At 32.5% G+C, this 15,377-nt stretch overlaps 1 protein-coding gene across 2 annotated transcripts; it reads right to left on the bottom strand.

Annotated features, from left to right (window-relative positions):
• Positions 1 to 1,964: 1,964 nt before the first annotated feature.
• On the bottom strand, positions 1,965 to 15,206 carry LOC141717413 (coiled-coil domain-containing protein SCD2-like). Of its 2 annotated transcripts, none has more exons than XM_074519457.1 (17): positions 14,445 to 15,206; positions 13,877 to 14,043; positions 12,844 to 12,916; positions 10,886 to 10,927; positions 10,722 to 10,784; positions 10,102 to 10,151; positions 9,993 to 10,020; positions 9,723 to 9,797; positions 9,496 to 9,606; positions 9,310 to 9,370; positions 8,738 to 8,851; positions 8,533 to 8,651; positions 7,527 to 7,593; positions 6,964 to 7,005; positions 6,367 to 6,407; positions 4,264 to 4,390; positions 1,965 to 2,343 (listed from the first exon to the last, which is right to left on the bottom strand). In XM_074519457.1, exons 1-17 carry the CDS (start codon positions 14,805 to 14,807, stop codon positions 2,204 to 2,206), a joined length of 1,683 nt encoding a protein of 560 aa, XP_074375558.1. In that variant the 5' UTR covers positions 14,808 to 15,206; the 3' UTR covers positions 1,965 to 2,203. The 2 variants fall into 2 exon arrangements, with proteins under 2 accessions (XP_074375558.1, XP_074375559.1); XM_074519458.1 differs by having other exon boundaries at positions 13,877 to 14,039; positions 14,445 to 14,583.
• Positions 15,207 to 15,377: the final 171 nt, after the last annotated feature.

The following is a 15,377-nucleotide window of genomic DNA, read 5'->3' as shown; positions in this document are numbered from 1 at the left end:
GAAACTAAAATTAAAATAGAAATTAGAAACTAATCTAAGTCATCAGATTAATCTAATCTAATGGTCTCCCTCAAAAGCACCACACTCAATTAATCTGCACCTTCTCACACACAATCTCAGTTTTTCCCATCCGTTTTTAATTTGATTTTTCCCGTCAAACGGTAAGTTTTTTTAAAATCCAACTTCACTGTATTTTTCTCCGTCTCTCAACAATCGATTTGCATACCATATGTGATATATTTCAAAGTAATTTTTTAAAAAAATTATTTGATTTCTAGTTTCTATTCTAAAATTGGTTTTTATTAGAGTAGCTCGTAAGTTTTACTCCAATACAAACTAAATTAAAATACAAACTACAAACTACACCACCCCACACACAACTCCACCTTATTCCCTCTATTTTAATTGAATTTTTCCCGTTATTTGGTGAATTCTTTTTAAAATCCAACTTCACTGTATTTTTCTACATCCTCCAACAATCAATATGAATACCATATTTGATATATTTCGACGATAAATCAGTAATTATGCCTACGAGAATCACTAAAATCTATTGGTTCTTGAAATAGTGTTGATTTCAGTTTAGTGATTTAGTTAAGCTTAAATACTGATTTCTTCTCAATATATAGAAAATATGTTATGCAAATTGATGAGTGGGAGATGGAGAAAAATATGGTAATTTTTTTTTGAAAAAGTTAACCGATTAACGGGAAAAGTCAAATTAAAAATAAAGGAGAAAATATATACATATATACATACTACACATGGAGGAGAGAGAAATGGATTAAAGATGTGACTGTTATTAGTTTGTAATTTATATTCTAATATCGGTTTGTATTTGAGCACCTGACATGTATATCCCCTAGAATCTCTCAACGCCCCTCTCCGTTTCTAACACACAGAAATGCACTACACACACCTCATCTGGCAATTTGTTCGTGTCGTGTATTTTCGTGTTTCGTATACTTGAATACCAAACACAAAACCAACATGTTTAGCGTTCGTGTACATTCGTGTTCGTGTACTTTCGTTTCGTGTCGTGTATGTCATGTTAGCTGAATATTAATATATATTAAATTTAATATTAATATAAATTAAAAAACAAGATTTTTAGGTAAAAAATTTATAAAATATATGAAAAATATATATTTAGATCTCAATTCTATACAATATAATGAAATCAAATAATATTTTAAAAATAAATATTCATACATTTATTATAATTTTACATATATTTATAGAAAATATTAAAACTTAATTATAATATTTATTTATGTCATATACTTCGTGTCGTGTCGTGTACTCGAAGGTTAAACACAAAACCGACACTAAATCTCGACCGTGTACTTTCGTGTACTAAAAATGCAAACACAAACACTAAATTTTTGTATCGTTTCGTGTCGTGTAAATCGTGTCGTGTCCAAAATTGTCTGGTCCACCTCAGTCACTTTAAAAGGTTGAAGATAGCAATAACCATTAAATGATTTTTTGAAACGCATAACCATTAAATTATTATTTAATCACTCATCAACATTTTCCGAATTTAGTAAAATTTAGCATAAATTTAACAATTTAAAAGGCCGAAGATAGCAATAACCACTAAATTGTTATTTAATCACTAGCCAACATTTTGCTAATTAGCAAAATTTCATCCGCATTTATGCATTAAACTCTAAAAACAATTACATTCTCTCTCCCGGTGAGTACATTTGAACGGAGTCTGTGGCACCTCCAGTTTTCGCACGAGGAAAAGAAAATGTACCAAGCTCCATCTTGTAAAGGTAAATTATTCTTTTAAATATATAAATCAAATATTACAGTTTGTTAACCTTTCAGGCTTTTGAATAAGATACATATATATTATATATAAACAGCAAGAATAACCATCATACTTGCTATGGGTACAGGAAGTCATCTCTCAGACGGGATTAAAAACTATACTCAACAGTCAACAGGCCACGACAGATCTCACAATGCGAATTTGACAATGACTCCTACATCCAACACGTATTACTTCTTACAAGTTTAAAAAAAAACAAGCACAGTTATCAAAAAACCAAAAATGCCTGGAAAGTATGGATTGGGGAAAATATCACTAGAACTTGATAATAACTACTTCTACTGAAATAGGCAAGAAAAGGTTGGTAAAACTTTTACAAATTGAAAAAACAAAGAAAGAATCGACAAAGTATAAGAAAATTTATCATAATGAAGCGTCTTCTGGCTCTAGAGGAACTTTGGAGTTGCCATTCGATAAAGCTTGCTGGTCAAATTCCCTACGAGATGCTTCCCATAGTTGCTGTTCTATGCTCAACTTCCTCAACTCTGTCAGACCTCTTTCAACTGTGACAATGCATTACTTCAGGACGAGATTTGCAAAAGTAGCCACAATTATAATTTACAAACATAGAAGGATTATTATTCCAGCAACTAGCTTAGGGAAAACATGTTTATTACCAATTAGGAATATACAGGAGATGGTCATTATTTGCAAAAAACTTAGGTAAAGAGCTGCTCTTGCATAAAGAGAAGTAAAAAGTCCTTAATGTCAAATATTAAACAAGATTAAACTGTCCAAGAACCTAGTTGTATGAAGATTTAAAGTCTAAACCATCTACCATCTCTTTTCTTAAAGTCCAGATGAATATGATAAAAAAGCAAAGAAGAACGACTATCTGTATCAGTACTTGGAACTTGGATGCATCTAGGGTCATGCAGATGTGTTTGGTTTGGATAAGGACTCACTGGATCTGTTAGAAGTTTTATATTATAAACAGAGGGAACGAGCAGGTCCCATTACCATATAGTTTGCAGTGGAGTGTGCTTTAGCTTTACGCCTATTTTATCATATCTATACTAGTATATCAATGGACTTTATTATATTCAATTAGATCTATATCAGAATTCCAAATATTATTTATATAAATATTCTGTTAGAAATACAATGTATTATTTATATTAGAATCTCCTTAAAATTAAATATATTATTATTATTATTATTACTATTACAGTTATTATTATTCTTTTATCTATAATTTTTGTGTTACAATACTATTAGAACATCATATTATATATTTTAACAAATATAAATCATTTAAATAATTTTAAAGCATGGGATCTAAACGTGCTAGAAGTATTTTTTGCCGAAATTAATTTTAATCGCAATATCCACACCATATTTAAACTCTCCAATCCTTTTTGCACCATTTCCAAACAATTTTTTTTTAAAAAAGAAAAAGAAATAATACTTCTTCAACATATTCCCAAATATTCACAAGATTCATGGAAACAATAAAAACAAGAGAGCGTTAAGGTCCAAGTCCTTGCCGCTCTACTGTACCCTACTTTCGACTGGGACATACTAAGGCCTCGTTTGTTTCACGGGTTTTATAGTTGCGCGGTAACTTGAAATTCCATGGAACCTAGTTACAGTACTAGTTACCGTTAAAAAGTAGAAACCTGTGTTTGGTTGTAAATACCTGATTCATGGTTACTTTATTCTTTTTACTCTCACTTAGTGTCTAAAGCTATATTATTGATTATTATTCATTTATAATAATAAAACTAATTTACTTATTGAATGACAAATCAATTTAATTATAAATAATAATAGTAAAATAATAGAATATGAATTTTTATGTAGCAACTAAACTTAAAATAAGATTATAAATAAGATACGATATATATAATGATTTAAAGACAAACAAAGATATATAGTGAAATTATTAATATAAAATAATATATAATGTTAAATTGAAACTAAAAATAATTTAAATTTATAATTACATATATAAAATATGATAAGATGAAAAAAAAATTAAATTGAAATTAATTTATTTTAACACTTAATCTGAATATACAAATTTTTATTTATTTTATAAAATAAGAGTTTTGGTAATTGATATATGGTACCCGTTATAAAAATTATGAATATGCAACAACTACGTAACTCAGAAAAACCACGTAATAGCTAAGTAACTAGGTTACAGTGTTTTGCAGGAACTAGAAGTACCATGGAACTTTGAGTTACTTAGCTAAATCAAAAAATTACACAACTAAACACGTGATTTTAAGAAGTTCCAAGGAAGTGTGAGTTACTGTGCTGGGTTACATTGAACCAAACGAGGCCTAAGAATATTTGGTTCGGCAAAGGCGTCATGCAAAATGGAAAATTATCATGACGTAATCATCTACCAGTCAAACCATATTTCTTTTCCTTTTATTCAACACTACTAATATAACATTGAAGAGAAAACAATTTACCATCAACAGCATCATGTGATGTTGGTGACTGCCCACTACGGCTTATCCAGAACTGAAGTCGGTCTTCTGCAATATCCTCTTCCACGCCATGAACTTTAGCCCTTCTCCAAAAATATGTAAGCCAAGCCTGAGGCAATAAATACCTATGAGAATACTGAACCTCAACTTCTAAAAGAAATTCTTCATCTAACATACACATACTATGACCTGGTAAGTTTTCAAAGTATGTGGAGTAACAAAGAGCCACCTGCTGATATTAACCCTTTTAAGATTTCTGGTGCATGGAGCAGTGAATATATGACCGAGAGGGTAAAAAAGGAAAACAGGGCTTTGGACCATAGTGGCTGGTTAATTAAGTTTTTTTTATCTTGTACTTGGGAGAATGGTAGTGCAAACTTACAAAGTTGCTTTAAACCTATTAGGTGAACAGCAAGAGGATATAGGAAGTGATTTTACTTGAGGCTTTTTCCTGGTGGTTACACCCCCCCCCCCCCCACCTATTGTTACCAAGTGACCCTGAGTTCAAGCCTCTCAAAAGGTAACGTGATGTGTGCGTAAATTTATTAAAGAAAACAAGAAAAAAGCCATGTTTAAAAAAAAAATTAAGGTTATCTGGCAGCAGCATCTCTTACCCAAGATAACTTTTCCATCTCTCGTCTCTCAATTTTATTGTAATTTTACTAGTAAGAATTATATCCTATATATAAGGATAAGAGAGAACTTAACAAAAGTTGGTCATCAGTGCCGAGAGCATCTATTCAAATTAGGATCCCTATTGATTAGAAAAACTTAATAACATTATAATTAAGAAAAATGGATATCAATAGTTAGCATTCCAATCATATAATATCACCCTGCTTTTAATTAGCAAAAAACCAAAATGTATTTACAAATATAATAAGCATAACAGAGGTCTTACTTAAAAGTTGATATCAAATAATAAATTATATCTTACAGTAATATATCCTATATATTATTAGCACAAGAGACTTGTAGAGGGAACCAATCTCGTATAAAAAGACATAAAAAATAACATACAAAATATATTGTAACTTGAATATAAGATTAATAGTCCAAACTCCGAAGAGACCTGTACGGTGATACAAGATTACAAGGCAAACACAAATTAAAAACAAAACATAATTGTAATAAAATATCCCCATGTTCTCACAAATTATTACGTTGCATGCAATATAATGTCAAACAGTAAACTATTGACGGGGTCACATATTACCAAATATTTATAAAAATTTAAACTTTTAAATATTTATAAAAATTTAAACTTTTAAAATTTTATTGCAACACTTTGAATTTTAGAAAGATTTAGCCAAAAATTGGTCCAATGTGGCCACTTATACAGATAATTGAAATCATTCTAAATTGTACTCCCTCCGTCCCATTGGGATGTTTACGTTCACTATTTGCACGTATTTCGAGACTTCTATAAAGTATAGTTTCATAATGTTTTTTTAATTTTTTTTTTCTGAATAAAAGTTTTATGTTATTATGGAATTATACTTTAAACGAGTATTGAAAAGCGTGCCAAAAAGTAATGTAAAGAATCTAGTGGGACGGAGGGAGTATTAAACTAAGGCAAACACATAATTAAAATAAAATTTTGAATAATTCTAAAGTTTGGTTCCTGGTCTCTGTGGTATGCTGTGGCAAACGCTTCAGACAGCATACCACACCGCAATAAGTGTAACCAAGGGTTTTCTAGTCTGAATGCAGGGGTCCCGCTTATCACATACCACAATACAGTATGCGTGTGCTATGCAGTAGCATACATTTTCCCTGGACAATCACGCAATTTTTATAATGTACACCTATACATAACATAATTTTAAACACATAATTTATAAAATAAAATAAATAAAATTCCAAATTATGAAAAGATAAACATATGACTTGGAATCAAGGATATTTGACTTCGTTAAGATAAATGCATGCTAGGCTGCTAGAGAGTGTCCTGTACTCGGGCCCCAGTGTTCATCACGCTTTTGACCCCAAGAAACTTATGTAATATATATAATCAGAAAATAAAATATATATCAAAATTGCAGCAACAAGGGATATAAAAATTCTACGTAGAAAGCAACAAACCTCTTTAAATAGAACATCTTCCGTCTCTTCTTGACTCAACTCTGCAAAAACAAAGAATAGGTGATAAAACTGATTCAACTTTAATACAAAGGAGAAAGAAAAACTAGTTGTCTAAAATTTGTGATATCGAAGTGGACGACATGATAAAGAATAAAAGTTAAAAATGACTAAAATGCACCTTTGCAATAAGACAGGAATAAGCTATAAAAAACAAATATCATGGTTATACATCAGTTCGTATTATCACAGACAAATGGAAAATATTGATGTTCATATGGATACACGTCACAAATCTTTATCTAGAAACTAAATTGTATATAGCACCCAAGTAAAGAAGCACATAAAAGTTTGGATCAATATTGTTACATTTTAAAAATCTGTAAATTAAATGGCTTTGGTAGACAAAAAAAATAGTAAGAAATCACCAAATAACTGACCCTCACATATGTGCTCCTCCGTTAAATGCAGAGAAAATAGGGTATACAGAAGAGCAGATAGAAAACAACACAAGAAAAAAATGAGGAAGTTCATTAACATTGTATACAAGCCATAATGATATATGAGCAGGACGATAAAAGGCTAGAACATATCTCATACCATAAGCCTCTGTGAATTTGGGATCACTTGGCGACTTTAAATCTGTACCACAACAAAAGCGGAATCAATTGAGTTTATACTACACGCATATGCGCACTCATATTCAGTACAAACAACTAATACCAAGCATGGTTATTCAAACTAAGAGACTCAGACCAAAGATGCCACTGCACCTTTAAGTTCCAAGGACATAAGAGAATTTATAGACACAATTGGAGACCAAAGAATCTATCTCAATAGACTAGACTGCCTAGATATGATAATGATAACGGGTGAAATTGAGAAGCAAAACAATGATGGTTTGAAAGGAACTTAATTTTATTTACTAATTGGCAAAACCATCATCGTTTTGCGTAGAAGCAAAATGATGATGGTTTGAAAGGAACTTTATTTTATTTACTAATAGTAATAGATATAACTATGTATGACCTTTCTTTTCACTATTCTAATTCTATCAATTAAAACTTCTGCGGCAGGAATCAGACGACTACAATAGCCTGTAAACAGAGGTGACAAATGAATACTAAAAAAATTTAGTGATGACAATGGGCCAATGGCCATACCAGAAGACTGCCGAATCAAATTTGGACGTCGGTGTTGAGCCAGTGCCAGCACAACAGCATCCTCAACCTACCAATTTTCATGAACAACACAACAATCAGTACGAAAACTGTTACAGAGCTTAACGAATAAACATTTTGGTGATGCAAATGAATATATGAATTATTATGCTATGTAACCTAAAGTGATATACAGATTAGAAATGTGATTGATGATTCGTACGACATACAATAGTTAAATGTTCGTAAATTAGTACAGAGGCAGGGAGCAGTTTGCTCATTGAACCCTTATGTTGAGGTATTATATATCTCACACAACATATAAAAACACAGATACACTCTTACTCGTAAGGAAAGTTCAATTTAAAACTTAAAACTGTGTTCTAGAAACATTTTTTTGGAAAGAAAAGAAAAGAAAGGTAGAGAATATATTTTCACAACTTGTTCCTGAATGATTTTCTAGGAAAGAAAAGAAAAGAAAGCTAAAGATTAAGGAAGAAGTTTTTTTATATATTTGTCTCTAAAATTCTCTTCCCACTTTTGGAAGATTGGGAGAGAGAAGAGGAAATTAATCACTTCCTATTCTTTTCTTTTCTTTCCTAGATTCTGGAAAGTAGACTCACCAAATAACTGTCTAAAATCAATATTCTGCAGAAGGTTTTAGCTCTAGTGATCTACAAATTCAGCGGAGTTGCTGATATATAATTAAGTAGTGGAGTTAATTTGCCAAACTCAAGATGAACCCCAACCCCAACTCACTAAAAATTATAACAAAAATCATGACTATTCCAATTTGTCAAATAAGACGAGTAGTTAAAGCTTTGTAAACACAAATAACATTACACCAACGTATCAGTAGAATTCCAGAAAGTCTAAAATTTCAAATAAAGAGTGTATAGATAAGAGTCATTATCTATCCCGAACTACATAGTGACATCACATGTTCATTATTCATATTGTAGATAAATAAAAATTCTGAAAGAATAAAAAAGAAGGCAAAAAGACAAACCTTCAAAGAAGCTAATTCCCTAAGCCCCATTTCAACGGAAAGCATGCTTTCAATATTTCCTTCTCCAGATAAATCATTGAAATCACGAACAAGGTTGCTCCTCTCTGAATCATTGCCACCTGCTTCACATTACTTCCTTACCTAATCAAACAGATAGATGCAAGCAAAGAGTGTCTATAATACTATGCAAGTGAGAGGGGCGCACCATCCCAGGACTCTTCCTTGGCTTTCTGTCCAGCAGATATAATAACTTCAAAGGGAAGAGGTGCAAAAGATGACCAGTGTTCATGCTTAGAAACAGCAATATCTGCACAGATGCCTGTAAAGAAGAATGACAGCATAGACATCATTGAGAAAATATAAGAAATTCAACCCAACCAATAAATTATAAGCAATTCAGCATATATACACATCAGAAACATATTTTACAATTTAGAATTACTAACTAACGTCGCAGCAATCCTGCCATTTGCGTGCCATTTTTTTATAATTATTTATTTTAACATTCTTTTAACACTTCCTAAAAATTTTAACATCCTAAAATGCAAATTCCTACAAATTGTATAGCCTCGATGATTGGCCAATTGAACTGGACCCAGCTCCACATAAATGATTTATCATAACAAGGTTTTCAAGAACTGTTGTGAACCAGATACTATACAGAGATAAGTTTATTTAACTCTGCATGTTTCTAATAGCTTAGCAGAAGTGGATCATATACAAGAACTAATAACATAATAAAGTCTCCAAAAATCTGAACTTCAGGAAGATATTTACCGTATTTCAAAGCTTGCCCCCAGTAGCGAGAAAGCCAACATCTCTTTAGGACAACCTCCTCCTAGATTTAAAATACAACCCATGACCACCCCAATGAGAAAGAATAGAAAAAAAGAAGGAAACATTAGTAACCAGTAGGACAAAATACTATTAAGATTTTACAATGACTTGAATTTGAATGACTACCATCTCTTCATGAGTCAATATCATTCTTTGGGTCATTGTGCGAAGAGCCTTTGCTTCAGATTCTGCTTCCCGTAACTGTTCTACAGTACTGGCAGTCTCGTCTTTTACATTCTGATTCAAATACATTGAGTTAATAATACTAAAAAAAGAATCAATGTGTTTTACGCAGTCATCAGAATAAGAACAAGAATCCAAGGTAGTAGAGTCCCGAAATTGGCATATGCTACCTCGATTTCTGCACGAAGGGCAGCAATTTCATCTTCTCTACCATCTTTTGTCTGTTTTGCAGCTTTAAGAGCAGCCTATTGGCAAGAAATGAAATTAACAAAAATACACAATTTGTAAATCGTCATAATGTCGGATATATCTAGCAACATGAATACATATTCAATGTTAATTAACTTGAGTGAATTGATTCCACAATGTGAAATTATGCATCATTAAGGGCATCCATGTCCACAACACATCTTTTTTAGATGTTCGTGATTTAAACTCACCTCCCTTTGTCGTAAAGCTGCTTCCTTTCTGCAGGCAGTAATATTCTCGGTCAGACCAATATGTAAGCAGATAAATGTGGCTCAAGTGAAGTAATGCAATTAAATTTACCTGCTCAATAACTTGGCTTCCAAAGATACCCCTTCACCAAGTGAAGCAACCTGCGAATTTCAATGTAAAATGTGCAAAAGAGAGGTAAGCATACACTAAAGGAAGAAACATCAGGACAGATGAGGTAAGGTTATTAACAGAACTACCAAGAAGTAGAGAAGGCAATAAGAAATTATAAATTTGGTGGGAGGAGAAAGAGGGCCTTCTTATTACTGAATGACTGCATGAAAGTTCAGTTTAAAATATACAAACTAAATTAACAACGTGTAGTCGTGTAGTAATGGAGAAGTTGTGCAGTTGGGCAACCAATGAACGGGAAATAAAGTATTACTTTGGTAATACATTTAGAAGTAAATACAGAAAACAGTTTTGTTGTGAAACCAAACTCAACTAAAAACCCAGTTAAAAGATTACATCTTTTATCTCCTCAGGGATTTCATCATGTTTGTCAAGACTAATCAAGAAACTAGGCAAAATATACATTGTGGAAAAAGTTTCTATCTGAATTGTGAAATAAAATTTACTCATACAAAAGAAAAATATGCAACAGTTGTTGAGCTCAACGCTACAGATACCCTAAAATTAAAATTTTATAATATTAGGCAACTCAAATTCTTTACCTGCTTCTCTAGCTCCCTTGCCCTGGCTTCTGCTTCTTCACGTTTTTGTTCTGCACGGCGAAGCTGTAGCTCATATAGTCAAATATAACATCCATAGATAGTAATAGTTCGGTTAATATGTTCTTAAAAAATTAATTTCCTTTACAGAGAAGATAGAGGGTCACCTTATCTATAACAATCTCATTTTCTTCTTGAAGCATATCAAGCTGCACAATAAACAAGGACGAATATGTTAACGTAAAAAGGTTTTTGTTGCAGCATTCCATTTACAAATAGTTGAAAGTAGTATGCCCCATGACGTGAAGGACAGTTATATTTGTAATCATATTCACTTTTTAGTATTAGGATTAATTAGTCATAGACATTTAGTTATCCATCTGAAATCCTAATAAGATTACTTACAGGTTTTAGTGGTTCTATAGAATAATGATGAAATGATCATGCTAAAGAGATTATTATATGATTACCTGAAACTAAAGATGTTCATAATTATTGCATCACTGATAATCATCGTGTCGGGAAAGATCTGGCACATGATATAATTGTTCTAATGGAGAGGATAAGTGGATAACTGATTTGATAATATTTGTTTGTCGACACTAAAGCAAGTACGCAGATATTTATCAGTGAATATATTCGTTAAACGTGAATATGTAATCCACTTTAACAAAAGCAGTATGGAGATTTAAACAAGTCAAAAGGAGTTCATATAAAGCAGTTATAGTTGTGCAAGTGATCCTTGGACATGAAACCATTGTGGTTATGTTGTGCGCACCAAATTATTTATTTGATTATATTGGTGACCCATTACACTACATATATGAGTAAAAAGGTATGTGAATAAAAGGTATGTTCGGTGTAACAAAGTGTACATGGAGAACAGCAAATGAAAACGAAGTAATGGCATTAGTTGGAAAAGTTAGGACAATGGTATTATAAGAATATTCTTTCAAATATTTTCTTGAGTTTTAAACTATATTTTGTTTAAATATTTTGAAGATGATGTTTCTATAGGTATTATAGTAGATCTTTACGGGTGTTCAAAGTGCGAAAAAATTTAGGTTTAAATGGCTAATAAAGTCTTTTACTTAAACTTTTGTGTTTGTTACGAAAAACATAAAATACAAGGGTACAACTCATAACTTTAAAATAAAAAAACGGGGCCACTTGAAAGACAAAAGTAGAAGGGCACCACTGGGAATAGCCCATTAAAAATAATAAATAATTATTTGTTTGTACAATGATGGAGGAACTTATATTACTTAACATTTATAAGTAGATATTGGAGGAATAAAATTATAAGTGTTTGATTGGATGACATACAAGCAGCAAAGAACTTCTTTAAACTTTCCCCAAAGTGACAATTAATAAGGTTGTCCGGTCAAAAATTAACAGGAGTTGTGGAACCTCCTGGGAATTGAAAACTCAGAAAATAGCTTACCTATCCACCGTTAGTAACTTGCACATCCATCATTCCATGTCAATCAAACATGTTTCCCTACTGGCCAGGAATTTTTAAACGAAAAAATTAAATACTGAGGAAGTACAACTTCCAATGGAGGTTCTATTCCTCTGTGATTTGTATGAGCACTGCACTTACAATATGTTCTTTTTATTAAAAAATAATTTTCTAAATAAAAGAGGGTGGGATGTCTATATAGGTACTCGTTTCAGATAGAAACCTTCCCTCAAATTCTCTGAGGCAGGGTGAGGAGTTTTGGATAGAAAAAACCGATCTTCTCATTTAAATTTCTCTTTTGGATCATCACTGAATTACCACACACAAATCCTTTGACTTAGGGGAGCTACAAGGATAATGAGTCAAACTGCGAAGTGAATAAGGATGATTAACTGGAGCACGAAAGATTAACTATTTGTAGAAAAATTCAAAAATAACAATTTCGATCCCCGTCATCATATTAGTTGCACAATCCTTTCTTAAATTCTGGTAGCTGCAGTAAAATTCAAATATAATATTTAATGTTTCTACTATAGGTACTTGTCCCTCTGCATCTACACTATCAAGGTTTTGAAGATCAATTGTCCTAATAACATATTCATCTATTCACATCCTATAAATCAATAGGAGGACAAAAAAAACTAATTAATAAAGAGATCACACCTCGTCACGAAGGGCAGAAGCTTCGCGATTTCCTGTATCTTTCAAGTCTACATGTCCTCGGTCTGCTGTAAACCTACATCATATGAAACATTCATAAAACCAACTACTTGACAAACTTGCAGCATATATTAGATTAGACGGCAACACCATGCAATTACCAAACTTTTATATGACGAAACTAGCAACTCTTACTGGCCACCTAAAAGCAAAATTCACTCCTAGGTGGTGCAATAATAATGACAAATTATTTTCTTAGATAGTCCTATTTTCATCATTGTTACTTGTATATAATATAAAGATATAGTAGCATAAAACATGATGTTTATATGGACAACTTAATAATAATAAAACTTGTAAAGCTCAATATTCAATTTTTGAATTGTAGACTAATCAAGTCTACTCTACATTAGTACATTGTCTAAACATAGAACTAATCTAATATAGGCGAGTGAGGACCTTAGTGGGGATGTTTGGTAGTATAGCATCACAAACAAAACATGGTAGATTTAGATTAGATGACAGCATAAATTCTAGTTCAGCATCTCAATGCAACATCTTCCAGTTGATGGAAAGGGGAAGAAAGAACCGGCTTCTCTTAGTTTTATTTCCAAAAAATAGTTGGTATTACAGGTATAAAGCACTAGAATTCGGTGGCACGTAGTGCAAGGTATTCAGAGAAATAAATATGTTCAGTGACATACAATTTCAGGGGTGATTTAGGTAGTCCATGTATAACACAACATAGATGAGAAATTTACCAAAGCTTTTATCTTTTTTCTTTCTAAACTTCTTTAAGTATAATAAGCCAGTTACCAAAGTAAATTTTGTACAGTCGACTTCTGTAACATGGACAAATTTGGTTCAAGACACCTTAATAACATAAATCGAAAACCTAAGTTTTCTTTCATTTTTTTGTACTAAAGTGCAGCATAAAGAAACTTATTGTAGCAAAAACATATGTAACACACGCTCAAAAAACTATCATAATATCCAAAAAGAAATGATAGAAGTAAATGGTAAGCAAAGTCGTCACCTATTATCTCGTAGTCTATTACTAGGTGGATCTATTGGAGGAACAGCAACAGGGGTTCTCAAAGAAGTTCTACTGGGTTTCACAACCTGTGCTGATCGAACAGATGCTGGTCTTCCAGTTGAAGTTGAACGAACTGAAGGAGCATGATCCATAAAGTTCCGACCTAACTACATATGAGAATGCACAATTCAGTACTGGACGAGAAATTTTTTACTTATAACAACTATATAAGTGACTATACAATATTTCATATGGAAAATTTGTTGGTGATATTGCAGAATAACAAAGCTTAAATAAATCAAAGTTTATTAAATTGATCATTTTATCATAAAGCATTAATACCACTTAAGTAATTGGCCTATATGATGACCGGTCATCTTTGGAAGATAAACAAATAAGAAGCACCGCGACTATATAACATCATTGGATCAAAAGAAAGCATAGTGTAATATACACAAGCAATAAGAAGCTACACTATTGCAATGGCATCATTTCTATCGATAATTGGATCAAGAGACATAATTAAATCGAAACTAAACAGATGAATAAAAGATTTACAAAACACTACCGCAGGTGAGGGAGCTCGATTAGGCTTAGAAAGCGAAAAACCAGCAGCACTACTACCATTACTAGAACCATTACCGGGCTTCAAATTACTACTAGAAAACGAAGGAGCCGCGAACCGAAACCCTAGATCATCCTCTTCCTCATCATCATCCGTCGTTTGAGAAGCCATAACCTGCGCTAATCGTTGCGCAGCTGCTTTAGCTGCGAAATTCTGAGTTCTCTTAATACTAGACATTCCGGCGGCCGGAGAGAGGCGGGATTGAGGATGCGCCGGCGATCTCGCCGGAGATAATGATTCGGTGCTACCTGAACCTCCACTCCACTGCCGTGAGTGCGCTGGACTCCCGTTTCTCATCCGATCCATCTCTCTCTCTCTATCTCTCTCACTCTCTCTCTCTCTCTTTCAATCTCTCTCTATATATCTCTCTTTCAATCTCTCTCAATCTCTCTCTCTCTCAATCTCTCTCTATCAATCTCTCTCTATCTTAACAATCTCTCTCTATCTCTCTAACAATCTCTCTGCAACAATCTCTCTCTATCTTTCTAACAATCTCTCTCTCTCTCTCTCTCTCTCTGTGTGTGAGGATAGAGATGAGATTGGGGCTATATATTTGGGAGCTGGGATCTAGTGGAAATAAAAGAGGCAGTGTGTGTGTAATTGAGATTTAGAATAAAAAACGAGTTTTGCGGGGGCGAGTCAAAGTTGATTCAACTCGGGCCGGAGAGGCTGGCGATGACAGGTAGAGAAAGTTAGATATACATATACGCTTCCCGGGTTACCGGTAAATGACTAAATGTTAGAAATACATTTAATTGGATAATTATTAATTACTCACAAGAATATATTTATTTTTGTTAGAAATACTTGAGTATTTATTAATATTTATTTTTATATAATTACTTAAAATCGCCTTAATGTACTTTTGATTTTTTA

This window comes from Apium graveolens, chromosome 4, assembly GCF_009905375.1.
Source record: "Apium graveolens cultivar Ventura chromosome 4, ASM990537v1, whole genome shotgun sequence".
NCBI lineage: Eukaryota > Viridiplantae > Streptophyta > Magnoliopsida > Apiales > Apiaceae > Apium > Apium graveolens.
This window is presented reverse-complemented; position numbering and strand designations above follow the sequence as displayed.

What these genes read in the sequence shown, in the direction of transcription:
- LOC141717413 (XM_074519457.1), bottom strand. Translation starts at nt 14,807, where the DNA reads ATGGATCGGATGAGAAACGGGAGTCCAGCGCACTCACGGCAGTGGAGT. An exon ending in CAGCTTTACGACAAAGGGAG is followed by an intron (nt 9,798 to 9,992) that starts GTGAGTTTAAAT and finishes TCTTGCCAATAG; the next exon opens with GCTGCTCTTAAAGCTGCAAA. An exon ending in GGGAATTAGCTTCTTTGAAG is followed by an intron (nt 7,594 to 8,532) that starts GTTTGTCTTTTT and finishes GAAAATTGGTAG; the next exon opens with GTTGAGGATGCTGTTGTGCT.